This window comes from Gordionus sp. m RMFG-2023, chromosome 1 (assembly GCF_954871325.1).
Source record: "Gordionus sp. m RMFG-2023 chromosome 1, tfGorSpeb1-WG-v2, whole genome shotgun sequence".
Taxonomy (NCBI): domain Eukaryota; kingdom Metazoa; phylum Nematomorpha; class Gordioida; order Chordodea; family Parachordodidae; genus Gordionus; species Gordionus sp. m RMFG-2023.
In genome coordinates this window covers 81,648,590-81,675,723 of record NC_088775.1, presented here as the reverse complement: position 1 = coordinate 81,675,723, position 27,134 = coordinate 81,648,590, and the positions used below count along the sequence as shown (strand labels likewise).

The window sequence follows — 27,134 nt, the reverse complement described above, 5'->3', positions numbered from 1 at the left end:
AAATAATATTATTTATTTTATTTTTTTTTACCCGTTATAAAAGATTTATGTTGGTACAATCCAAAAAGTGTAGAATTGATCAATCCAATTTCGAAATCCCAAATTTGAATGTCGTTAAAATGTCTCTTGTAATTAATTCTCAGCGCAAACTAGAAATATATCATAAGAGAAAATTTTATGAGCCAGATTCTAAATTTTTAAGGAAAGGGTGAGAAGAAAAGTTTACATTCCTCTTAAATGTTATTTTGTGACACTTCAAATTTTATTCTAATACGTGATTAGGTGCTACCCATAAGCATTGATTTTTAAAGTATAAAAAAAAATTATAAAATATTCATATGCAATTAAATTACTTCAAAATCGAAACATTCCATGAATTGTTTGTAGGGCAAATTCGTATTGATTGCCAAGTTCTTCAGATCAGCCTTTATCAACTCAAATCGTAGATGTGATTCGTTCAGTGATTCATTCAATGAATCTAGTTCTGAGTTAGGTGATGAATTCACGTGATCATAAACATCTTTGCTGAAAGGTATCGACAAATCTATTGTGGACCCCTTCTCGAATGAGAGAAGTAGGGACTTATTTTTCTTGTTTGATCAAATTGTTTGTTTATATTAATTTATTTTTCTAAATTTAATCGTTCAATCTTTCTTTCCTTCCTTTCCATTAAAATGGTTGGCTAATATTTCGTAGCTTGATTGTCATAGTGTTTAATTTCAAAATTTTATAATTATTGAGATAAGCTCATATTAAAAAAACAAGGGTTTCAATCAATGGCATGAAAAAAACAGGCATGTCCTTGATTGAAACCTCGAAAGCTAAAAAAAAAGCAAGTAAATCCTTTAAAAAAAATGAGTGTAAAGAAGTGGCATTCTCAGGGTTGGGAAATCTTTCAAAAAAAAACTCATTCGAATTTAAATAAAAAACAATTCAAAAAAATATTTAAATAAAATACGTTTTTTAAAAAATTCTGGCCTTAAGGGGCATCATTGGGTTAATACGCTTGGTATTTCCGTTCCTCAACTCCTCAAAGCCTACCCTGAATTCATATTCAGAGCGAATTCGCCCTCTATCTCCAGCCAAAAAAAAATTTTCCAGTTATTAAATGATAACATTTTATTACATTACAATTATTTATTAATATCAAATATTTATATAGAATATTTGCAATAGAATAATGATTTAAATGCCATATCTCCTAATCTAGTGGGCCCAACTTGAAAATTATTTAGAGATCTCCATATCCAAAATAAAATTGAAAGAAAAAAATGCTGATTTAATTTTATGATCTTACGCATTAAAAACTTTTAAAGGCCTACCAATAGGGCAAATAAAGAAATTCAAATGACACTTTTAGCTAAACTATATCCAAAGATATCTAAAATTTAAAGGACTGCATTTTGCACAAAATGCCCGATTATTTCGATATTTAGAGGCCCATATCACAGCCATTATTAGAAGTTGGAGGCTAAAATACGCATTAACTCTTGTAAATATTTTAGAAAAATCTGAAGGGATAGTGTTGAAAATCCTGTTTTTTTGTTGATTTTATCATGGAATTTACCATTTATAAAACATACTTAGTTTGATCAAAGTTACTTTTTATGATATCATATTTATTTCATTTATTGATCTTTCCTAAAAAATGAAATTTACAGACCCTATGGTTTTTTGCGATTATTTTTAGCAATGGTTAATAGATCTTTACCCTTCAAGGTTTGTCATCTAAAAAAATAAGGATTTTGTGAATACCAAAATATTTTCCAAAATTTTGAGTTTAAAGATCTCGTTTGAAATTAATAAAACAAGATACGGTAAGAACAAAATATTCCAAAGAAATGCAAAATATTTTGAGTTATATTTTTGTTGTTTTATTATCTAAAATTAACCGCATCAATTTAAACAACGAAGGTTACATTTAAAAAAAAGAAGTTAAACGCTTCTACTTCTATCCAATTGGTATGCACCATGTTATTAATTATAAAGTAATAGTTTTTTTTTGTCTCTCCTGAACAATTTCAAAAATGCTATTTTACGAGGTTTTGCTGGAATGACAAATAAAAACAAAATTCAAATAAATAAAATTTGTAATATTTTGTAAATTAAGCTTTTTTACAAAATGGTATTGGCATAATGTTTTGTGCTCATGATCATTTATACATATCCGCTCGAATGATTCTATTATTTCTAATGTCTAAAATTTAATGATAGCCGATTGCCAAGTTAGCTCTATATAATTAAAACTAATTTAATCAAGTTTATTATAAAAATGATAAAGGAAAGCCTTCCACTACAATGTTGGCCCTAAAGAACGTATGAGCATCCTGTAGATCTCGTTTGTATTTTTTAGTTGTATCCTTTAGTCTATAATAACCCGGCATAAATTTTTATAATTATAGTTTTTTAAATTTCGGCACATGGTAAGAAATAAAAAAGAGAGATGTATTTTCTGCGCGGTATAAGTGGTTATATTAAAGATGGTCATCAAAAACTGAGGATACAGCCAATCAAAAGGACCCTAATGCGTACTAGGCAACGCATCGCTGTGTTCCTGGTACCCTAAAAGTATGACTTTACTGAGCCAAAGCAGGTCTCTGGCATTTATCTTAGAATAAAATAAACATATATCTACTTTATATTTCCCGAAAATGATGTCCAGGTTATTATAAGAATCCAAAAATTGAAGCTTGCACTTAAAACACTTAGGAAGCCTAGGTTGGAGTTCGTTGTTAGCTGATAATCTTTCATTATAATCCTCGTGAAATGTCGGAAAAAAGAAATTGTACAGGTATTCTCTTGTAATTTTTTTAAAAAAAGAAGTTTTTAAAAATAAATTTATTATTTTCAGTTTTTTTTCTTCTTAGCCCCTTATTATTTTATTTATATCCAATTGTAACTTATAAATAATTAAAGGTAATATGAAATGTTTGTATAAAATTGGTTTTATTTTTAAATCTCAGTGAATATAATATTTGATAGGTTTCTATCAGAACCGTTATGCTTAAAGATGTATGCGAGATGAGAATGTAAGAAAAGGTAAGTCCGGGGCCAGTTAGCCCGCCAATCGTTTTGGTTTTAACCTAACAAAACCGAACTAGACCGTCGATTTTCACTATATTATTAATTAATAATCCTAAATAATATTAATAACCTGTTCTTATCAACCCAAGGTCCGTAAAGAAAGTCGCAATTTTTAACGAAATCGACATTGACTCCCCATGAGGGATAATCATCTGTAGAAGAAACATCAAAACCGGGTTTATCTTGATAATGCTCGAACTCTAGTTTTTCGCAAGCTCCTATTATTAAGCGATCGTTAATCATGTGTATAGGTGGCCTATTAATGATGAACATATGGTAGAGGATAATTTAAAAAGTAGACATCACTTCTATTCCTTTGATTATTAAAAAATGAAGAGTCTAACACTTTCTAATGTTCCACCATCCTCATAGAGTCTAACACTTTCTAATCCTTCACAATCCTCCCAACATTTTTTTTAACCTCCCTGCTTCTCAATAATATATCTTCCTTCCATTCCTTTTTCGACATTCTTTTAATTTATTTTATCATTTTTTTGTTTGAATATTCGTGTTTGTTTGTTTACCATTCATACTGGAAGTTAGTGTTATCGGTATATATTTCATTTTTTATCAACAGTATTTGCAAACCTACCGCTTTTCCTTTTATCTTTTCGCAATAAGGATCTGAAGTATAAGATGCCGGGCGAGTTATATAATAAAATTTGGTTTCCTCTACCGAAATAGCGAATTGATTTGGCAACATATGATTGCCAAATACAATTTTTCCCTTTTTTAAAAAAAAATAACATAATGAATCGACTTTAGGAATTGATTATTAGTAATTCTTGTATAAGCGAATAATAATTAAATTAGAAGCTTGCTAGACCCGACCCGAAAACTCTAGCCACTAATGAGCTGGGTTGGAAAATTGTAATTATTTTTTATTTCGGGTTGAGTCAGGAAAATATTTTTTTCCCTATGGGTAGGGTAGAATATATTTGTCTCTTGCAGGTCTCTAAAAAATAGTTCTATAAAATAGAGGATAATTTTCTTAGTAAATAAAATAATATATGATCATAAAATGCTCTAAAGGCTCTATATGAGTTGGTTGGATTAGATAAACCAGCCGCCATTTTAATGGTAATAAATGATAGGCAAGTGTTCTATGGATTTACATAATCATTTTAAAACCTATAAAAAATGATTATCATCAAATATTCACTATATTGAAACAAACTCTCTAAAAAGATAAGCACAATATTTATTAATTATATATTTTCTTATTTCTATATTCTGACCAATAATCTATGCTAATTACTGTCAATAGTTGGATCCTGGCTTATCCACAAGAGGTACCGTCAGTCCTCTTAAATTGAACGGGCTCTGGCAGTAGGGTAAATTACTGTCAAACAGTGGATGCAAACCCGAATTGATATGAAATGTGTTTTATAATTTTGTATAGAAACAAATTTGATTTAGGTGCTGAGAAATAAAAAAAAAGAGAAATAAAAAAAAAGAAGGAGGGAGAAGCTGAATTTATTCATTCTCAAAAACGAGCTCTTTTAAAATATTTTTAAAAAGTGCATCGTGTGCCGCATCTGATGAGAGAAATAATCAATATTGATAATGAAGAACACATGTTATATAATTTGATTTTTTTGATGTATTACTAGATCATGCGAATATTTTGTTGGAAGAATGTTTTCAGCAGTTAAACTTTTTAAGGATCCTTGGGTTTTTATTCTATATACCTGCATTGGTACATGTTTTTTAAATGTAGCTAAAAAATAGTAATCAATTAAATATTTTCAGGGATCAAAATATGTTTAATTAAAAATTTTAACAAATATATTATGCAAGCAAGCCACAATAAGTCCTTTAGAAATTTTGAGTTATATTTACACTAATAGACTAAATAAAGCCCTCCAAATATATCCATTGTTTTCAGGATTATTTTACTAACATAATAATCTCTTTTGTGAATAAAAAAGTGAGGAGGATAATGTTTATACTACTTTTTTTTATTATTTAATGATTATATGATAAGCCTGTGATTACATACATGGTATATGCATTATATTAACATTTTTAATATGTGTTACTCTTATTTATGATCAAAATTCAATAAATTTTATATTAAGTTTTTGTCAATATACAGAAAATTTTCAAAGCTTAGATAAATTATGTTCTTAAAGGACTGCCAAAATAGTTTTTTGCCCTGAGTCACCAAAATTGGCACAGCATAGGGCACAGTATTTTGGTTTGTTTTAAGTTTGTATAAATTATATTTTTTATATATATTTGGTACAAATAAAACAAATTATATTTGCCAACTATGTAATTCTAAATAGCCTTTCTCTTGCTAAATTGTTCAGGTGAAGCTATACAGACGGGTAAACAGATGACTGTTTAGAAATAAGACAATCAAGTTATGACCTAATATTAATTTTCAGCCCTTAAGGAAAAAAATTCTGAGCAATATAATATGTCTAAATATATTTATTATTTTTTATAATGATATATAAATGATTTACATTTGAAACTTGAAACTTCATAATGGGGAAAAATGTAAGCCATAATTCTTTGTTTGGGTTTGTATTTTCTGTCTTAATACTAGCATCATTTAGTCTAATAGTATTTTTCCTACATATATTATATATAATAAATGTTATTAAATCAATCATCGCTGTCCAAGTGATATTATAGTAGGATTTCTAGCATTGTGAAATTATTCAAGCAAACCTAAATCCACACAACATTAACAATAAATTCTCACATCATGCTAGTTACAAATTTGGTCTTAGTCTTAATAATTACAATTCAACAAAAAATATTGAGGGTATATTTTAGGTAATGTTATTAAAATGATTAAACTACTTAGCTATAAATAAACATTGCCTTAGTCTCTAGATTTTGCTAATAGATGTCCAAACCTTTCTGCTATCTGTGTGTAAATTCTTGACTTATGTGAAAAAAATTTGTCATGAGTTAGTTATTTAAAATAGCTAAATAAAGTCATTTAACATCACATCCTAGTTACTGAAACAATGAAAAAATATTGTTTTGCAAATGTAATGCAGTTCTTAATTTATATTTTTAATATGGCTAGTAATAATATACAAGTAAAAAAAAAAATTTTACTTAGAGGTATTAATGTACATATTTTCATAGGATGTAGCTAGTTTAGAATACATGTTTGTTCTATTAAATATAAATAATTCAAGTCCATTACAAACACAGTATATACGATGAAGTGAATATCCTATTAAATCTTTAAAATTTAATTTTAAGAGTTATATTATACCATTATGTAAACTAAATGTGTCATTTAAAGGTATCCACCATCGGAAATTAATGTACCCATCACATATTCTTGCAGAAAAATCTTTATTTATTATGTGCACATCTCTAAACATAATTTTGCCAGAAAGAAAAGAAATGGATAAGGACCCTAATTATAAGTTTTAATCATATAGAAATGTAATTAATACCAAATTTCACATTTTGCTTCTTTGAAATTAATAAGAGATTGATAAATTTTGTTAAGATATAGCCAGTGATTCTACTATGAAAAAATAGTGCATATATGATCCATACAATGAACAGTATACATATTACTAAATATGAATATATCAATAATTATATAGTATTTGAAAAATTTATCAAACCAGTATATAAACTGTAATATGTAAATATATTCATATTATTGGGAATGTCATTTGAATTAGTAAATTTCCAATCTTCCATATCATTTCAGCACTAAATCCTCCAAAAACACATGTTGCAATCTACTATATCGCAAGAAAACTATGGCGTGTGATGTGACATCTAAGTAATCAAAATTTAATTTGTTATAGGCGACAGGACATCTTTTGTTATATGTCTTGAAATAGCAATCGATATTTCTTTTAAACGTACATATATAATTAAATTCACTAATTCCTTAGATATATTTATATCCTTTGAATAAAATTTGTCTAAATATTAAATTTTTCAATATAAATATTTAATATATCTTCAGATCATGGGAGTTTAATTTTTTTTTTGTTAAAATAAAATATCATTGTTATAATCTATCAAATAAAATTATATGAAAATTAACATATCAAATATAAAATAAAATAAAACCTTATTCTATAAAAACGGAGGTGGGACTACAAGTTCCCTATAAATATGAATAATTATATTTTAAAATAGTAATATGCTGATTTTGTTTTGAAGAATAATATTCTTTAGGTTCTGATTGAGTCATTTGATGTATCATAAATTTTTAAATGATTTGGAACAAAAATCTATCTAAAAGTGGAATAAAAACGGTTATTATTGTAATCCTTAATTTAATTTTGAACGATTTATTTCTCTAGATGAAATGCCTTGCGAATATCAAAAATCATATAATTTCCCCTTAGCCTCAACAATCATAGAAATCTCTAGAAATTCGTGGTATATGATTAGTTTTCTAATAGCAATATGATAATATTCGTGATTACTTCCAGCCAAATCCATATCTTTTTTGAAGAATATTGCATAAATTTATTGTGTAATTAAATTATTTGTTATTCCAATGCAAAAAAATTAGCTATCGTATTGAATCTAATGTTTCAACTTTATCTAACATTTGATTTAGGCAATTCTGATATTTCTCCAAGGGCACTAAAATTGGTATTACTATTAGATTGATAAAATTTTCAAGCCCGTTTTGAATTTAATAATAGAAATTTTACCCCTAGTCTATGTGTCCATCTAGATTCAAAATACTGTTACTTGATGTCGAAAGTTTCTTGTCGGGCATGCCATTTTGCAATTTCTTACTCCTATAGAGCGATTATTATAATAAGGCAATATTTACTTACTGATCATCGGTGTCGGTCTAGATTTATGGATAATGATATAGAAATGATTTTAATATTATCTTCCAAAATCAATTTTAAAAAATTTGCCACACATGATTATTTTTATTACATTCATTTTTGTCATTTTTTTTTATAATTCTATTATAATCAATAACTACTTTGAAATAAAATTATAAACAAAAAAAAAGTAGCCAAGCTATATTTTTTTAAACGGTAACTATAAACGTAATTTTTTAATAAGTAGTAATAGCGATAATGCGTCGTATCAGGTCTATTCAACGACATTTTTATCGCGAAAATCACGAATGTCGTTTATAGTGAAGAGTTTTTATAGCGAAGGTAATATCGCGAAACCAATTCTGCGAATTTTTTTCAGCGAAACATTTATAGCGAAGATAATTTAGCGAAGCCACTATCGAGAATTTATTTCCGCTAAACCTTAACCGCAAATTTATTAGAGCGAATATATTTTAGCGAAACTTCTTAGGCGAACCCTTTACAGTAAATTTTTTACAGGGAATATGTGCGCGAAGTTATTATCGCGAGCGCATTGCCGCAAAACAATAAATATATTGAGAATGCATTTATTTAAAGGAAAACAACATATTGTTATTTAATGTTTTTTTAATAAATAATAATGATATGCTACTATTGTAATATTATTTTGGTTACAATTTATTAGTAATTTTCACTTCAAAAATTTTAAGCAAAAAATATTTTTTGAAGTTCAAAAAGATTTTTGAACATATTTTGATAAAAATTTTAAATCTTCCTTGTAAATAAATTTTTTTTGATGAATTCTTTTGTGAATTTTATTATAAATAAACAATTTTTTAGGTAAAATCTTTAACAGTTTTTTTTTAATCAACTTTGTAAAATTATCTATTTAAATATATTAAAATGGGTGGGTTATCTAAATAATTTTTTTTAAAAATATTTATATTAAACTTATTTATGTTATTTTATATGATCTTTTTAAGGAAAATGATTTCATGTGACAATTGTCATATTCGTTATAGAAGATGTTCCTTGGAAAAATGACAATTATCATAATCGGTATTTTAAACATATTAGAGATTTTTTTGACTCTAAAATATGTATATTTAACTGTTAAATTAAAATTTCAATTAAGATGTACCATATAAAAATTATCATTATCATAATCGTTATTTTAAAAAAATTTTAAATTTTTTGACGTAAATTGGGTAAAGTAAATATTGTTAACATGTATAAATAAAACTTCAGTGAAGATGTACCCTAGTTAAGTGACAATTGTCATAATCCTTATTTTTAAAGTTTTAAATTTTTTTGATGCAAATGGGCAAAAAGATAGATTGTAAACATGTTAAATTAAAATTTCACGATGAACCATAGAAAAGTGACAATTGTCATTATATAACTTTTTTGAATTTTTTTGACCTAAATTGGCTAAAATAAATATTGCTAACATGTTAAAATAAAATTTCAGTTAAGATGTACCCTAGATAAGTGACAATTGTCATAATCGTTATTTTTAATGTTTTTTGAATTTTTTTGACGCAAATGTGCAATAATATAAATTGCTAACATGTTAAAATAAAATTTCGGTGTAGATATACCATAGATAGTGTCAATTGTCATAATCGTTGTTTTTAAAGTTTTTTTTCAAATTTTTAGATGCATATGGGTAAAATTATCAATTGTAAATATGTTAAATTAAAATTTTATGATGATGTACCATAGAATAGTGACAATTGTCATAATCGTTATATTTAAAGTTTTCCAATATTTTTTTGAGAATTTTTTAAAAAAAGAAGATATTTTGATTAAATTTTATTGAAATAATTCAGAAAAGCTCCAATTATAACAATCTTTAATCATTAGCTTCTTATATGTTTTTGGCAAATGTGTTAGTACCATTTGTCGAAACAGAAAAAACAAATTAAAAATCGTTGTCCCTTTTATCCTGCCCAAAATTTGATAAATATATGCAAAGTAATTATTAAAGATAGTTGTAACTCATGTTAAATTCTAAACTTTTAAGATATGTATTCACAATTTTATTCCTTTAATTAATAAAATTTTTAATTCTACATCTATTAAAATGTATAACCATGCATTCACAGTTAGCAAATATTTTTGTATACTCGTGGCAAAATAGTTCTGAGTGTGAATTTAAGATTTTTATGAAAATAACTTAATAACCATTGAATATTATTTAATAATATGATTCAAAAAACAGCCTATAAATTTAATGGAGATTCTGAATTTTATAAATATATGGTAAAATTGGATTACAATCTTTTTAACCTTTTGGAGTCAAAAAAAATCAAAAATCCTTTAAAATAACGATTATGACAATTTTCACTTTTCCATGGTACATCTCCATGAATTTTTAATTTAACACGTTTACAATCTATATTTTTACCCATTTGCTCAAAAAATTCAAAAAACTTTAAAAATAACGATTATGACCATTGTCACTTAAGGGTACATCTTTATTGAAGTTTTATTTAAACATGTTAGAAATACTTATTTTAACCCATTTAAGTCAAAAAAATTCAAAAAAATAATAAAATAATAATTATGACAATTGTCACTTATCTTGGGTACATCTTCACTGAAATTTTATTTAAACAGTCTAGCAATACTTATATTTACCCATTTTGGTCAAAAAAATTCAAAAAACTTTAAAAATAACGATTATGACAATTGTCACTTTTCTATGATACATCTTCATGACATTGTAATTTAACATGTTTACAATCTATATTTTTACCCATTTGCGTCAAAAATTACACAAAACTTTAAAAATAACTATTATGACAATTGTCACTTATCTATGGCACATCTTCATTGAAGTGTTATTTATACATGTTAACAATACTTATTTTGGCCCATTTACGTCAAAAAAATTCATAAAAGTTTAAAAATAATAATTATGCCAATTGTCACTTATCTAGGGTACATCTTCACGTTTTATTTAAACATGCTAGCAATACTTATTTTAACCCATTTTCGTCAAAAAAATTCATAAAACTATAAAGTTAACGATTATGACAATTGTCACTTTTCTATGGTAAGTCTTCATGAAACTTTAATTTAACATGTTTAGAATCTATATTTTTACCCATTTACGTCAAAAAAATCTAAAAAACTTTAAAAATAAGAATTATGACAATTGTCACTTATCTAGGGTACTTCACTGAAGTGTTATTTATACATGTTAACAATATTTACTTTGGCACATTTACATCAAAATTTTAAAAATAACGATTATGATAATTATCACTTTTATATGGTACATCCTAATTGAAATTTTAATTTAACATGTTATAAATACATATTTTAGCGTCAAAAAAATCTAATATGTTAAAAAATACCGAGAATGAGAATTGTCATTTTTCCAAGGAACATCTTCAATAACGAATATGACAATTGTCACATGAAATCATTTTCCTTAAAAAGATCATATAAAATAACATAAATAAGTTTAATATAAATCTTTTTAAAAAAATTATTTAGAAAACCCACCTCTTTTGATATACTTTAAAAAGAGATAATTTTATAAAAATAATTTAAAAAAAAACTATTAAGGATTTCACCTAAAAGATTATTCATTTATAATAAAATTCACAAAAGAATTCCAGGATTTTTTTACAAAGAAGAAATAAAATTTTTATCAAAATATGTTCATAAATCTTTTTGAACTTCAAAAAATATTTTTTGCTTAAAATTTTGGGGGTGAAAATCACTAATAAATTGTAACAAAAATAATATTACAATAGTAACATATCATTTTTTGAAAACTCACTAAATCACGGATAAATTTTTAACATTATCATTTTATTTTTTTTTAAATTAAAAAAATTTTTTTTTTATTGTTTGGTCTGGTAGAATGAAGTCATAAACTGTTATATAACTAGATAACTAGTTATACTTTAAAAAATATATACGAATAAATCTAAATAATATATTTAAGTAATTAATTTTATTTTTAATATGTTTTTTTATTAAATAATATAATAACTATTTATTAAAATTATAATACTATATCTATATCCTATGTAAAAATATATAATTAAAAGAAGAGAAATTAAATATATATTTAGGGGTCGGCGGGGCTTAATGACCCATATATAAATATACATTTGGATCGACAAACTTTGATTGATATTCTTTGTCCTTGTAGAAGCCTTTTTTGGATCACCTGTGATTAAACGTAACCTTTACCATATTGTTTTGAATTATTTTAGGTCTTGGGGTCCAAATGATCCACAGGTGTCTGAGAGGTGGCTATATTTATTTGCTTTTGTAATTTCAGCTTTCGTGATAAAGTTGAAATAAAAAGATCTAAAAAGATCTAGCAAAACGATCTACACATGTATAATCCCAAGCGAGGGTATACCTTGGTCCGAAGTGACTACCGTCATTCCATCAGGGCTGAAACCAGAGGGTTTCAGTGTAGAAGGAATATTTGCAGATTTCAAGATTCTATTAATGATCGATTTGATGGCATAGTGCCTGGATAATTTGCCTTTTGAAAAACTAGAGTATAAAAGGGGGGGGGTGTCTAAGGCTATCGTTATGAGTTTTATAAGGGACACATGATGTCGGAGTTACTATTTCACAAAACGAAAATTTATAGCTATTCTAAGTTCTTCGTTGGTTAATAAACAAGCCTCAATTACTAGGTATAGTTTCTAACCATTAGTAGCCAAGATGGCATATGGTGGAGGCTGGAATTATTTGATCAAAGAGTTTGGTCATTCTGCATACTGGGGGTTGGGTTTAAGGGGAGAAAGAGCAATGGAGATATTCATTGAACAGCTTTGAAGTGTAAGTATTCAACGTTATGCTGTATCAATGGTACATTCCAGTCTCTTTGCCTTAAATTTGAATATGAGCGACTTGGAGAATTATTGCTCCACAGTTTAATGCTGCCATAGATGTAGATTTGATAGTATCCAAGTCTCCAAGTGTGTATGGAAATTTAGCAACTGAGGATAAAAAGGCTGAAATGCTTAAGGATATGGGGGAATCGATACCTATACCACCTAGCTTTGGTGGAAGGGCAACTTGCAAACTGAAGAGAATTTGATATTTAAAATAGATTCTAGAGTATTTTTATAATGAACCTCAAGGTCTAATAATATTTCAAGGGACATGAAAATTGTTGATGAACTAATGGCATGTAAAATTTTAGGAATGAATAAAAAATATTTAAATAAATAAAAAGCCTGATGAGCAAGAAAATCTTTTAAAATATATTTCATTCTATTGAATTTGACAAGAAATATCTCTGCAATGTAATTTAGCACTTTTACCTCCAATGGGTGAACCTGTGTGGGTAAAGCTATTTTTGCCCAATACAATAAAATTTTTAGGTGGGCAGTCCGATTCAAGGGTGTGATAAATTAATTTTAATAAATTTTTTTTTTAATTTATTAATTTAAAAATATTGTTTAAATGTCTGGGATATGCAACAATAATATAATTTCCCGTCCAAATAGATTTTCTTTTCTTAAATTGTTACATTGCTGGGTTTCATAATTTTGTAACCAAATTCAATTGGTAAACCTATTTTTTAATATTATATTTTTTTTACCTATAGCACAATATATTGCATTTATTTTGCCCTCAAGTTGCTGGTAATATTTATGGAATTTCATATAAATGTATTTTTTTTTTAAATTTTACTAAATTAGATCATAGAACTTAGTATAAGGAATGACAAAGACTTAGATGAATTTAGAATTAAATAATTAAACTACTAAATTATTAATCATTACTTACTAATAAGAAAAATTATCAGGCCCAGACAGGATTTTTTAAAATATATTAATTATTTTTGATTTTTATAGCTAATAATGGCGATTTCATATATTTGGTTTTAAAATATTAAGCCTGGTCTGGATATTTTTTTTAAAAAGAAAATTTCAGGCCTGGCCTGTATATTAAAAAAATTAAAATACGTATCGGCCTGTATATCCGGGCTGGGCTTAGGGCTGGGCCTGCAGGTCTCTAATAAATATATTCTATTTCCGATATTATTTTTTCAGTTTAATTTTTTTTTTATATAAATAAATTGTATATTTTTTCAAATAATTGATTATAATTCAAATATCCTACCTTTTTTATATTAAATAAATGCGTTCAGTAAATAAATAAAGCCTTTATGAATGAACTTATTATATAACTAGTTATTTTAAAAATATAATTGTAACTAATAACTAGTTACATTTGTAAAAATGTAACTAGTTATATCTAAAGTAACTTTTAACAACACTACGATATTGCTCCAATCTTCCCTGTTAAGCATAATAGGTTATTTAGGAATCTGCATCCAAAATTTGTCCTGACTTCTATCCCGAATTTTATTTATTTTTTCCCGAATAGCCCGACCCGAAATAAAAAATAAAAAATATTTTTCATGCCCGGCCTGGCCCGGCCCAGCTTTAATTTATTTAAATATATAAAAATTTAATTTTTTTTGACTGTAAAGGAAATATTTTACAAATGATGAAATATATTAGCACCTTGTTTCTTGAAGTAACTGTTATGTGGGTCGTTTTTTTTTAAATTGTGGAGTCATTTTTTTGTGTTAAATTGCAATGTCATTCTTTTTTGAGGATGAATATTTTTTTTGAATATTTTGCGCAATCATTTTTATAAAATATTATTATTTAAAAAGCATTTATAAAAATAATTTATTTTATATCAATATATAGTTGTCTTCCAATTTTTTTTAAAAAAATTATATTTTATTGAGAAATTTTAGACGGCTAATATTTAGAATAAGGTAAAAACCAATATTTTAATAAATATTCTTTTTGATAAAAAATTTAATATTTTGATAAAAATTTATAGTAACAATTTATTTGACATAATGTAATGATATCATATTTAAAAATTTAAACCCGATCCGGCACAACCCTTCTTAAAATTAAGAAATCAAAATATATTTTTCTATTTATTAAAATTTCAGAAAATCTAGATTAGATTCTTTAGAAAGTGGTTGTTTTCTATTTTATTAAATTTGAAAACTATTCTAATCTAAAAAAAATGGTAATAATTTATATTAAAATAAAGATAAACTTTTAATTTCAGTAAACAGGGTTAGCCCAATATTTTCCCCAAAAAATATTATCTGACCCGGAGATTTTGCTCATTCGTGATAGATAGATTTGGACATTTATTATCTAAATCTCGAGGCTTGTGTATTATTATTTTGGCTAAAAACTTTAATTGAAATCAGATAAATCGGGCTATCAGTATTTCAAAATATAAACAAATCCGGGCCAGGCTTAAAAATGCATAATCCAGATCTGGCTCAAAATTTTTACATCTGCAGGTCTGATATTTATCATAAGTTAAATTAAAACAATATTAATTTTAAGGTTATAAAAAAAAAGAGATTTTATTCTTCCTATGACAAATGACTGGAAAAGCAAAAATCCACAATAATGTTTGTAAAGCTCGTTTTACTCTAAAAATATTTCGGTCCATTCTGATTAAATGAAATGCGATAGCAAGGCAATATATATTAGTATCACGTTTAAACAGGGTTCTAATCCGGACTTAAACTGGTTAATACTTATTATTTACCGCGTCCAAATCAAATCTAATGTTAACAATTTTATGACCTGAATAACCTCTAAAAAGGTCGATAAACTCAATATATCCTAACTGTTTTAAAGATAACTATTAGTCAATTTGATTTGTCGGTCTGTATTAATCACCATTTTTGAATAAATATTTATATTTAATAATTTTTTATAATTTATATTCAAAAAAAATAATATATATTTAGTCGTAAATTTTTAAAAAAATCTATTTCTTCATAGACATTTTATACGAATGGAATCGACCCAGCTTTTACAGATTCAAATCTAAGGTTATTAAAAAGCCTGATTTGGATCCATTTGGAGTCGAACCCTGAACCATCGGATTGGCAAGCGACGCTCTTGTCGACTAGGCTACACACGATTTTCGAAAATCACGATTTTCAAATATATATTATAAATAAATTTGGCAGTGCCTATCCAAATTAATAATAAACAAAATACAAATTTGATAGGCACTATCTTAGATCTATCATAAACTATAATTTATCTTTAAAAAAAGTTAATTTCTTCGAATTTAATATTAACCTTTAAAACATCTTCAAAACATGCTCCTTTTCCGGGAAGTGGGGGGGGGGGCAAATATTTCTTGCGTGTTTAGGATCAGAATCTGCAAATTTTGTTTGGATTCCCTCAGATATTTTATATTTCGATCACTTTTCGTCAATTTTTAAAGGTGAATACTCAGATTAAAATAGACTAATTCTATCCCCTGTTATATAATAAAAATTTTATGGATATAGAACGAATTGAAGAAAAAGATAAATATTTTAAATAGTCAATATTTTTAAATTAGATAACATGGGTCCTTATAAAGAATAAGGAAAATTTTTTAGTTAGTATTTTGTAAAATGTGCGTATAGAATAAATATAATAATTAGTAGAAAATCCAAATTCTTTTTTTTTTTACATTTATAATATTGATATCGTAGTATACTGTAGAATTCATTTTAATAATTTTCAGCTGACGATTTATTACATTTTCGGCATATATAATTATATGTTACATTTTCAATTGATTTATCTAAATATGGCTCAACATTCACTTTCATTTCAATAACATCTACCCTCCGGGATGTGTAATTTTAATATCTATTCAAATCAGATAAAACTTCAAAAAATGATGAAAACTAAATGTGCAAACGGAATTCAAAAATAGAATGAATAATTAAATGCCAGGAAGTATTGGGTATTAATTAATTTAAACTTTATGAAATCGAGTTTCTAGGATCGGACAGAAATGACAGAACTGGGCCGATAAGCCGGATGATCGGTTGCTTGAAATTAATTATTCTCAGTTCGATACCGGATATAATATTAACTATCTTCATATAATGTTACGCTGCCTTTATAGTAAACGGGTTTCCAGAGTTGCGTTATTTAATGCAATGTTATTACAGCTGATTCATTTTTAAAAACTAATTTAAGATAAATTTAAAATAGAGATAATTATTTTATATATTTAAGAAAAATCATATATTTTTTTATCAAATTCGCTATTATATTTAGAATAGGATCGCATATTTTTCCTTAACGTATCGTAACATATGCTTTTCAATTTTTATAATAGCATTATAATCATGCTCCATATTTATAAATTTATACTTATTTATGGACAATTTTGTAATAAGATTACGTTAAATAACGCAGCACTTGAATAAAACGCGTTTACTAAAAATTCGGCCTTCTGGTCAACGTTTTTTTTTATTAGTGTGTTATTTTTTCAGCGCTTTATATCATCTTCTGAGAATATTTTTAAATTTAAAAATCTGAATTTACCGAAAATTATTTTAGCATGTTTAGGACACAATGGCATTGGGTCAGTTATTAAAAATGGCCTGAGTAATATTTTAACCAAAATAATATTATAAAAGCCTCTAGATTTGGCAAATAGAAGTCCTGACCTTTCTGTCATCTGTGAGCAAAATCCCCAGGCTTATATAATATTATTTTGGATATCCTATCCATCCAAATAGTTTTGCGCTTAACTTTTTATTCATTTATAATTTATAAAACAAAAATGTAAGGAAAAACTAATGTATATTATATTAAGATCCAAATATTCATGACAAAATTTTCTAAAAATAAAGAGTAGGTTTCTAAAGATGCTGGAACACATTTTTAGTAAAATCAGATTTTGAAAATTTTTTTTAAAAAAGTGCTCAAAAAAATAATTCAAGTTTCTAAAAAAACACAACACATTGACCCTAACATATAGAAATAAACTCCTAATTCATAACTGCATTTTAATGAGATAAGGCAGGTCAGGCTTAATTTTTGGTTGGTAAACCAGAATAAACCCAAAATGTTAGGCTGCGTCTTGATACGAAAATCAAATTCATATCAAATTCTTAAATTCGAGTTCAATATATAAGGAAATTTATGACTATTTTATTTCTATATACTCATAAAGTTATAAAAATTGTAAAAGTTTGGGAAAAAATTAAGTGGAGTATAACCCCTCACCCTACCGACAAAGAAGTTCTTAAAGTCTCTGTATTACTAAAATTCTCGTGCTTTCCCGCCTTTTGGGGTGTTTTTTGCCCCTATGAATATTTTTATATGACAATTCAAAACCAGATTTTGGGATGCAGCATTAGACTGGAAGTTCTTCCCATCTCTCAGCGTTTAATATTAAATTCGTTTCAGCAACAAAAAGTAACTTCAAAAAATAAGCATGTAAATAAAAAAAATAGCTTGCTTTTCTCGAAGTCTATTATTATAAAAATTAAGCCTTCATTCATATCGAAAATTTGAATATATTTTTATATAGGTCGTGACAAGATAGCCTGCCAAAATTTTTTATTTGTTTAAATAATTATTTGTTTATTAATAAATTATTTGAAGGTGCATTTTTTTGGAACATGTTTGCAAAAATATTGAATACTCTAAATAACACCTGCTTGCGGAATGTTACTACTGTAGTAGATCATCATTGTATACGAAAAATTATATTAGATTTCCCTAAAAATAAGTATAAATAATATTATTGTAATTTATAATTAATATAAAATAAAAAGAAATTCTTTATCATTGGATATGCTAAACTCCTTAATATCCGATACGCAAAATGCCGCACTTAATACAAATATCAAAGTTATAATAATGTCATCATCGCAACCCAATATATTTTCCTCTGGCCATGATCTCAAACAATTTCAAAAGGTTTTTTTTTTCACTTATGGTTGGCAAATTTATAGTTTTTAAATATTAAAATTAGAATAAAAATGATAATGATTTACAGTTGCAAAAGGAAATTCTAGAGAAATTGGTTCGCCTGATTAATATTATCCAAAACCTGCCTATACCGGTTATTGCTGAAATTAAAGGTGATTTTTTTTTTAAAAACTAATGTTAAAATTAATTTAATTGATATTGTATTATCATTTTTGATTGCTAATTTTTCTCACTTTGGAGCTTTTATTTGTTTTATAATTTATTATATATGTCGTATTGGGATATGGGAAAATTTCAGCCAATTTCCGCCATTAAATTAAGAGTAGTTCTAAAGTTCGTGGCAAAATTATTGGAAATTTACAGTTTGGGGTACTCTATAAATACCGAAATGCAATTCAAATCAAATTTTTAAAATTTAAAAATCGCCCTTAGTAAATGTTTCAGAATCGAGAGATTTCGAATCCTCGTGGATTCTGTATCTCGATACGACATATAAAAAATTATTCTATGAAACTTTAATAGAAAAATATTTACTATAAGAAAAAGGCATATATTAACTGGATTCTTTGATTATATTATTTAAATTTTATTAGCCTTTTATTATTAAAGATAAAATTTTCCATATTAAAAAAAAATATATAAATAAATTAATAAACCAGATTTTAAAATCTAGAAAGAGGCCATGAATTTTTAACCTCATTATTTTGAATGGGTAAGATGTACGCTTGGAAACACGAGTATGAACATGGACGCAGGTTCAATCCTGGTAAGAACCATAAAAACTTTCAAGTTTTTCTTCGATGACTGATGTGTAAAGACATATGGTATGATGAATTTCGGAGCTTAGAGATGACACCCCGGTCACCGACAGGCCTGGACAGCCGGGTGCTAAGGATACCGTCCAATAAACAAAATGAAGAAAACAAATGGAAATATGAATATGAAAGATAGGGCGTTCCCCTCCAAGCGACGCGCAGGGTGTAGACATCCATCCTGTGAAAAGTAAAGTAAAGGTCAAAGCAAAGAAAACAAGATTAGCAAGTTTGAATATTGGGACGCTTAAAGGTAAGACGAGAGAATTGGCATCAATGTTGAACAAGAGAAAAGTTGATATAGCGTGCATACAAGAGACGAAATGGAAAGGATAGAAGACTTTGATGATTGGAGATGGGTATAAATTGTATAATGGACTTGTTAGCAATAGGAACTGTGTCGGCATCATTCTCAGTCAAGATCTAACCTCCTCAGTTGTAGAAGTCAGGATCTCTGATAGACTAATGAAGATAAAACTCTGCATTGGTCAATCAATACTACACATCAGTGGCGTAGCTAGGAACTTTCCTTAGAGGGGGTCCAAACATATAAAAGCCTGGGGGGCAAATCCCCCCAGACCCCCTTTAACGGGCCTTCGGCCCTTTTGCCCGGCCTTCGGCCGGATTTATCTTACAAATCATAACCATATCTTCGATAATATATAATAAATATATTTTTTAAATGCTTCAATAATTCGTTATTATGATTTAGTAGATTATTCCTAATGACTTTATACTAATACTATCCAGAATAATTTCACTAGTAATATAATATCCTTACACAAACATCAAAACCCGTATAAATATTAATGTTATTTATTTGATATAAAGTCACCACTTTTAAGTCTTTTAAACGTATAATCTAAAAATAAATTTTTGCTCTGGGAGGGGTCCAAACCCGAAAACCACCCCCGTAGCTACGCCACTGCTACACATCCTTTCATTATATGCTCCTCAAACGGGTTGCAAGGAAGAAGAGAAAGATGATTTTAGAGCTATCCTCGATGAAGCTGTAATGGAAATCCCTAAGGATGACCTAGTCATAATTGGTGGTGACTTAAATGCGCATGTGGGGAAAGCAAGAGATAGCTACAAAAGGCATCATGGTGGTTATGGATATGGAGAAAGAAATGATGAAGGAGAGCATATACTGAAATTTGCGCAAGCCTTCGACCTTGCCTTAACCAACACCTAAGGATAGTCATTTAATAACATACGAAAGTGGTACAAGGAAAACACAGATAGATTACATACTAATCTCTCGCAAAAGATTAAAAGATGTAATAGGCTGCAAAGTCATCCCAGGAGAAGATATCGCCGCACAACACAAGCTACTAGTCATGGATTTACACATCTCAAATAAATCCACTCAAAACAAGATAAAACTGGAACCATGCATCAAATGGGGCAAATTAAAAACAATGACAGATGCCTTTGCAATCAATGCAAACATTGAAACAATAGATTCCTCACAAGTCAGTGAAAAAATGTGGACAGACCTTTCATCCAGATTAATAGACACTGCCAAATCATACACTAGGCTTGACAAGAGGGGGCAACAAATCATACAAAGAACTATGGTGGTGGAATGAAGAGGTACGAACCACTATACAGGAGAAAAAAGCCCTTTATAAAATATGGTAATCCAAAAACGCAGATGACAAGACAAGATACAAAAAATCCAAGAGATTAGCTACAAAGGCGGTGGCTAGAGCCAAATCTATGGCATACGATGACATGTACGAAGATCTACATACCAAAGAAGGGCAAAATAAAATATACAGATTAGCCAAACAGCGAGAAAAGAACTCTAGGGATATAAACGGAGTTCCGAAAGTAATCAAAAATAAAGATGGGAAATTGATAATAAAGGAAAAAGAAATAATGAGTAGATGGAGAGAATATTTTCAGGAGCTTCTCAACTTTAATCCGCACATACTGCATCTAGACGAACACTCCCCTTGTCAAACCTTGTACAACCTATAAATCAACAAGAAATAATCACATGCCTCAAGCATATGAAAAACAACAAAGCTAGGGATCCAGACGATATTCCAATAGAAAGCCTTAAAGCACTAGGAGATAATGGAATACATCTCCTCACAAATCTATACAATAAGATACTTGGAAATGAAGAGGTTCCCTAAAAATGGAGGCAGAGCTATCTAGTTCCTATCTTCAAAAATAAAGGGGATCCACATAATTGTCAAAATTACAGGGGCATAAAACTAATGTCACACTGTCTAAAACTTTACGAAAAAATAATAGAAAAAAGATTAAGAGATATAATCGAAATAGGAGAGACTCAGTTTGGCTTTATGCCTGGAAGATCAACAACCGATGCTATCCATGCAATTAAGCAAATGAGTGAAAAATACAGGGAAAAGAACAAAAAGCTACACATGGTCTTTCTCGATTTAGAAAAGGCCTTTGATAGAATCCCAAGAAAACTTATCTGGTGGGCGCTACGCCACAAAAATGTTCCCGAAAAATATATAAGAATAATACAGGATATGTATATGGGCCATACAACAATGGTCCGTTGCACAACAGGTATTTCAGCAGGCTTCACAATAGCCGAAGGAGTTCATCAAGGGTCGGCTCTCAGTCCACTTCTCTTTATTACAGTAATAGATGTATTAGCACAGTCTATACCTCAAACAGTCCCGTGGAATATGATATTTGCAGATGATATTGTGATACTTGCCGAATTTAAGGATGAAATGAAAGAAAGACTAGTGTGTTGGTTAAATATCCTAGAAATGCACGGATTAAAAGTAAATAGAGAAAAGACGGAGTATATGGTGATAGGAGGAGATGAAATAGAGAGTATTGATACAAATGAATGGCAGATATCGGCAATTGAAAGCTGCAAATATTTGGGCTCCACTATACAAACAAACGGCACAATAGAAAAAGAGATAAAGAGTAAGATTAATCAAGGGTGGCTAAAGTGGAGATCTTTATCTGGAGTGCTATTTGATAAAAGAATCCCACACAAATTAAAGGGAAAAATTTACAGTTCCATAATACAACCAACTATTCTATATAGTTCGGAAACATGGCCAACCAAAGAATCAGACGAGAGAAGTCTACAAACCATGGAGATGAGAATGCTGAGGATGATTGCTGGGGTAACAAGAAAGGATAAAGTGCGCAGTACAAGAATACTAAATAGTTTAAAGGTAGTGCCCATCAAGACTAAGTTAATGGTACACAGACTTAGGTGGTATGGGCACACAATGAGAAGGCCTATGAACTACATAGGAAATAAAGTTAAGAGTTTGGAAGTGATGGGCAAACGTAAAAGAGGAAGGCCAAAACTTCAATGGGGCCATAAAATTAGAGCCAATATAAAGAAGTATAAATTAGATAAAAGAGATTGTATTAATAACATAAAGTGGAGAGAGATGTTGAAGGAGCTTACCACCAGAAAAGGTGAAAGCTAAAGAGAGAAAAAAAAAATTATTTTGAAGAATTATTTTTTCAGGGAACAACATAAATAGATTAATAAAAAAAATTTATATTAGAATATAATAGAAAATTTCTTTAAAGGATCAAATATACTGGATTCAATCCATAAGAATTTTTTTTTGGCTAAAACATAATGAAAAATCAATATTTTAAAAAAATATATTATAAAGATTACTAAAAAAAAGTTTTTTTTTAAAAAAAATCTGGATTCCGCAGGAATTTTTAATTTCTCGCGTTTTTTTAATATTTATTAAAACAAAATCACATTTTCACGATTTGACGAAGACATAAGCTCATTAAAAAAAGAATATTCGATTTATACGGATCTGGTATTGAGATTGTAATACTGTTTTCATGGAAAAGATCTGCCTGCTGATTCGACACTCGTTTTAACAAGCCTATAATTATAAGATATCTAGACTAAAAATTCTGCAAAGACAGATGATTATTTAAAACAAGGTCTGCCAAAGTTTGGGGGTGGCTATGAATAAATGTTAATTGATATGGTTTTGTTTTGTACCTTGTAAATCATCCAAGAGAAGGTCTCTCTATCAAGTGTATACCAGAATCTGGTGAGATTTGAGAAGCTGATTTTCAAAAAGTTTTGTTTTGTGTACAATCGTATACGTGTGGTTTGAGAGATAATAAAATAATAATGGCGAGAGATTTGTATTTATTTGAGTTAGTAATCTAGTTTTCGGGCTTGAAATGATAATCGTTCGAAATTTTCAGTAGTATCCTCTTTTTTTAAAAAAAACTTATATTAAAAAATTCAAATAACGAAATCACTTTCGAAATATATCTAATTAAAAATTACAAATTATTTGAATTATTTTTTTAAAAAAAAGGCCACGCAGCTGCTGCAGGTTGTCAATTAGCATGTTCGTGCGATATAATCACAGCATCCGAAAAAGCTCTTTTTTCCACTCCTGGCATCAAACAAGGTTCATATATCAAAAAATTATGTTAATAATCCTCAATAAAAGGTATATTCTGTTCAACACCGGGAGTAGCCATAATTAAATCATCTTTACCTCTCAAAATAGCTACAAAGATGTTATTCACTGGCGATCCTATAACTGCTCAAGGTTTGTGTCTAATTTTTTTAAAAAAATTTCAAATTAGAGAAAATGAATTGAACAATATAAATTCTCAAAGGCACTTTAAATTTAAATTAATATAGATTATGATTTATTAACATAGTTATTTTAACATGATATAAAAAAAACATAAAAATTAATTCTTAATATATTAGTAAAACCAAAAGAAATATTTTTATGGTAAAACCACAAAAAATAATAATATGGATAATAATCTTTTTTTTTATAAATAAAAAAGTCTGAAATGTTGAATAGTTAATTAACAATGCATAATCAATTTAGAGGTTATTTACAATAATATAATTGAATATTACATTTTGCATAAATAATGAAATTTATTTAGTGTTAAAAATAAATATGAATTGTGCACAAATTGAGCGCTTGCGTTTTGCCGAAAACTTTAATAAATAAAAAGATAAGGCGTCCCTTGTTTAAATTGATGTTGCCTTTTTATTAATATCTATCGCCGAGTCAAATTTTTTTTTTACAAAGTAAAAATTAAAAAGAATTGGTAATTGTAAATCATATTATCGTCTGCACTTTTATTTCATATCAATTTTCCATTTATAAAAATAAATAAACATTTTATATAATATTGCAAAATGAAGAATAAAAATGTAATGAAAATAGGAAACTTGTTGCGTTTTTTAAAATGGTTTCTAACGCCAAGCGATGATTTGAATTTACACGATACCATTTGAAATGCGTTATTTGCGATTTTAACGCTAAATTTGTTCTAATCATGAAATACTATAATTTTATACATTTTGATGAAGAGGTTTCTTTTTCTCAGTCAATTATTTATTTTATAAATATAAATATTAGTCATCGAGCCTAATTTCCCAATCATATTAAAATGAAAAAATAAGCTTAAAAATTAATACAACGGAGAAAACCCCATAAAATAGGGTGATTATTTTTAGGATTTTTGTTAATTAAAAAATTTTAAGGATAATTGATAAATTATTTGTTCTTTTACCAAAAATTTTTAAAACCTTAATAGTTTTTCCCAGAACTACGCTGTTTTAAGTTATTACATGATGTTGCCTTTTTGGTAACACCTCATTCACAGACCGCGAATTCGTAGTTAAGTATATAAATATACAGCATATTTTGTTCACTTATATGTATTCGTGCATATTTTATATGGCGTAGTATATAAAAATACAGCACGTTTTGTACACTTGGCTATGAATTCATACATATTTTATATTCTTCGCCACAAGTTCACGCAAACTGTAAATTCAGGATAAGAACTTTAACCAATAGCAACTTTTATACACTTTCAGGTACCGAAAAATATAATACATCTATCCCAATCAATAGTCATTATGTTAGCCCCCAGTCATTGTTATAAAAGATGCTCCATATTAACTTTAACAGAATGTTTAACCCACTTTGATAATTTTTTACCCATATTTTAACTTAACCCTTTTCTAGAGAGTTTTAAACGCTGCTTAAAATAAATGAACAGAACACGTCGTTTAAAACAATCCTAAAACATTTCTCAATCATAAAATAGAAAAACTTTTGTACACTTCATATAGACAAAATTTTTTGCAGAAGCTTATCAATTCGGATTGGTTTCTCAAGTCTTTCCTGAACATTTGTTAGAAGATGGCACTGTAGAGTTAGCCAATAAAATAGCAAAAAATAGCAAAGAGGTTCTATCTTTGGGTAAACAGTGTTTATACCAACAAATCAATCTGGACAAGTAAACATTTTTTTTAAATATAATATATTCTTAATGTAATAATATGCAAAAAATAATTATGCAATTTTATTAGGCTAACATTATTCTAAATATAATATTTATCATGTATTATGCAGAAAAGAGATCGGCTATAGATATTATCAGACATATATTAAGTATCATAGGCGTAGCTAGGATTTTGGTAAGGGATAGAAGCACTCTAGTATGCTTTCCCCATAAATAAAGAATAAAAATATACTTTATTTCTAAAAATTTTGAATTATAATCGTTATTTTAAAAAGTTATCATTTTTTTTTTCAAATTCTTACTGGTTATTAACTTAAAATGATATTTGTGGGAACAGGCAAATTTTTGAAGGGGAGACTTCTCCTTACCCCCCCCCCCTGGCAACGCCTGTAATAAAAATATTGTAAATTATAAGTGATATTATTTTAATTTTGTTATGAATTTACATTTTTTTTAAATATATTATTTTTAACCAAGTACATTACAATTTACATCATTTCGTCCCATCAAAATAAATAGCTAAGAGTGGAAAAAAGTTCTACAGATAGATATAACGCTTTTTCGATTAAATATTTATATAAGTATATTTGTTTATATTTTTTATCAGGGAAAAAGCTTATCAAGTAGCCATCGATGCAATGTTGGAAAATATAAAATTGGATGATGCCCAAGAAGGAATCAAAGCATTTTTAGAAAAAAGAACTCCTATATGGGTTAAAGCTAAAATGAATAAATAAATAAAAAATATCATAATGGAAAAATAATAAAATTTATGTTATTTATATAAATAAATTGATCAAATATTTTGTAGTTTTTTAAATTTTTGGATATTTATTGTTTAATTAGTTTTATATGTTTTTGCTATATAACATTGTAAATTAAATTATACAACATAAATTAAATTATTTAATTCGTATGAAGGGGAATTATTATATTAAATTAATGGATTTGTTGGTTGGAGGATTATTGATATATAATGTGAGCGAATATTTAGATTTTTTCATCCAGTCCAAAAATAACTTGCTATATTTAAAAGATGTTTAAATAAAATTTGCACTATTTATTTTAAAATCTCAAAAGTGTTTTTTCAATATTCATCTACTGCCCAGAATCTTTTATCGTATTCGGTCTAAAAAATTTTCCACGGGCGGTAAAAAATTTGACATGATTTATATTATTTTTAAAAATTTACTTTTCCCCACGTAATTAAGAAAATTTGCAATTTCAATACTCAAATAGGTTTTTTTTATAAATAATGCAAAAAAAATTTTATCCGGTCCAAATCAATTTTTAAAAATGTTTTACATTTTTGAAGAGCTATTAGCACAACTTTAGATATTTTTTAAAAGTGTATTTATACCCCTTTTTAT

At 27.4% G+C, this 27,134-nt stretch overlaps 2 protein-coding genes across 4 annotated transcripts in view; one reads left to right on the top strand and one right to left on the bottom strand.

Annotated features, from left to right (window-relative positions):
• Positions 1-19,551, bottom strand: part of LOC135922950 (bridge-like lipid transfer protein family member 1) — a 73,060-nt gene extending 53,509 nt beyond the window's left edge. For 2 of the 3 annotated variants that reach the window (XM_065457499.1, XM_065457501.1), the window contains exons 1-11: positions 19,354-19,551; positions 6,693-6,852; positions 6,516-6,641; positions 6,329-6,475; positions 6,166-6,286; positions 5,559-5,667; positions 3,609-3,811; positions 3,155-3,340; positions 2,636-2,798; positions 354-590; positions 32-149 (exon numbers count right to left, since the gene is read on the bottom strand). In XM_065457499.1, coding sequence (XP_065313571.1) covers positions 32-149; positions 354-590; positions 2,636-2,798; positions 3,155-3,340; positions 3,609-3,811; positions 5,559-5,667; positions 6,166-6,286; positions 6,329-6,475; positions 6,516-6,641; positions 6,693-6,771 — 1,489 coding nt within the window. In that variant the 5' untranslated portion in view covers positions 6,772-6,852; positions 19,354-19,551. Of the gene's footprint in view, positions 1-31; positions 150-353; positions 591-2,635; positions 2,799-3,154; positions 3,341-3,608; positions 3,812-5,558; positions 5,668-6,165; positions 6,287-6,328; positions 6,476-6,515; positions 6,642-6,692; positions 6,924-19,353 lie in introns of those variants that run through there. The other variant, XM_065457500.1, reaches the window with a different exon arrangement.
• LOC135922951 (enoyl-CoA hydratase domain-containing protein 3, mitochondrial-like) lies at positions 18,322-26,766 on the top strand. The gene is made up of 7 exons (XM_065457503.1): positions 18,322-18,455; positions 18,502-18,646; positions 18,702-18,810; positions 23,793-23,888; positions 23,931-24,032; positions 25,608-25,758; positions 26,372-26,766. The coding sequence occupies exons 1-7, from the start codon at positions 18,346-18,348 to the stop codon at positions 26,499-26,501; spliced, it is 843 nt and encodes a 280-aa protein (XP_065313575.1). The 5' UTR covers positions 18,322-18,345; the 3' UTR covers positions 26,502-26,766.
• The last annotated feature ends 368 nt before the right edge of the window (positions 26,767-27,134 follow it).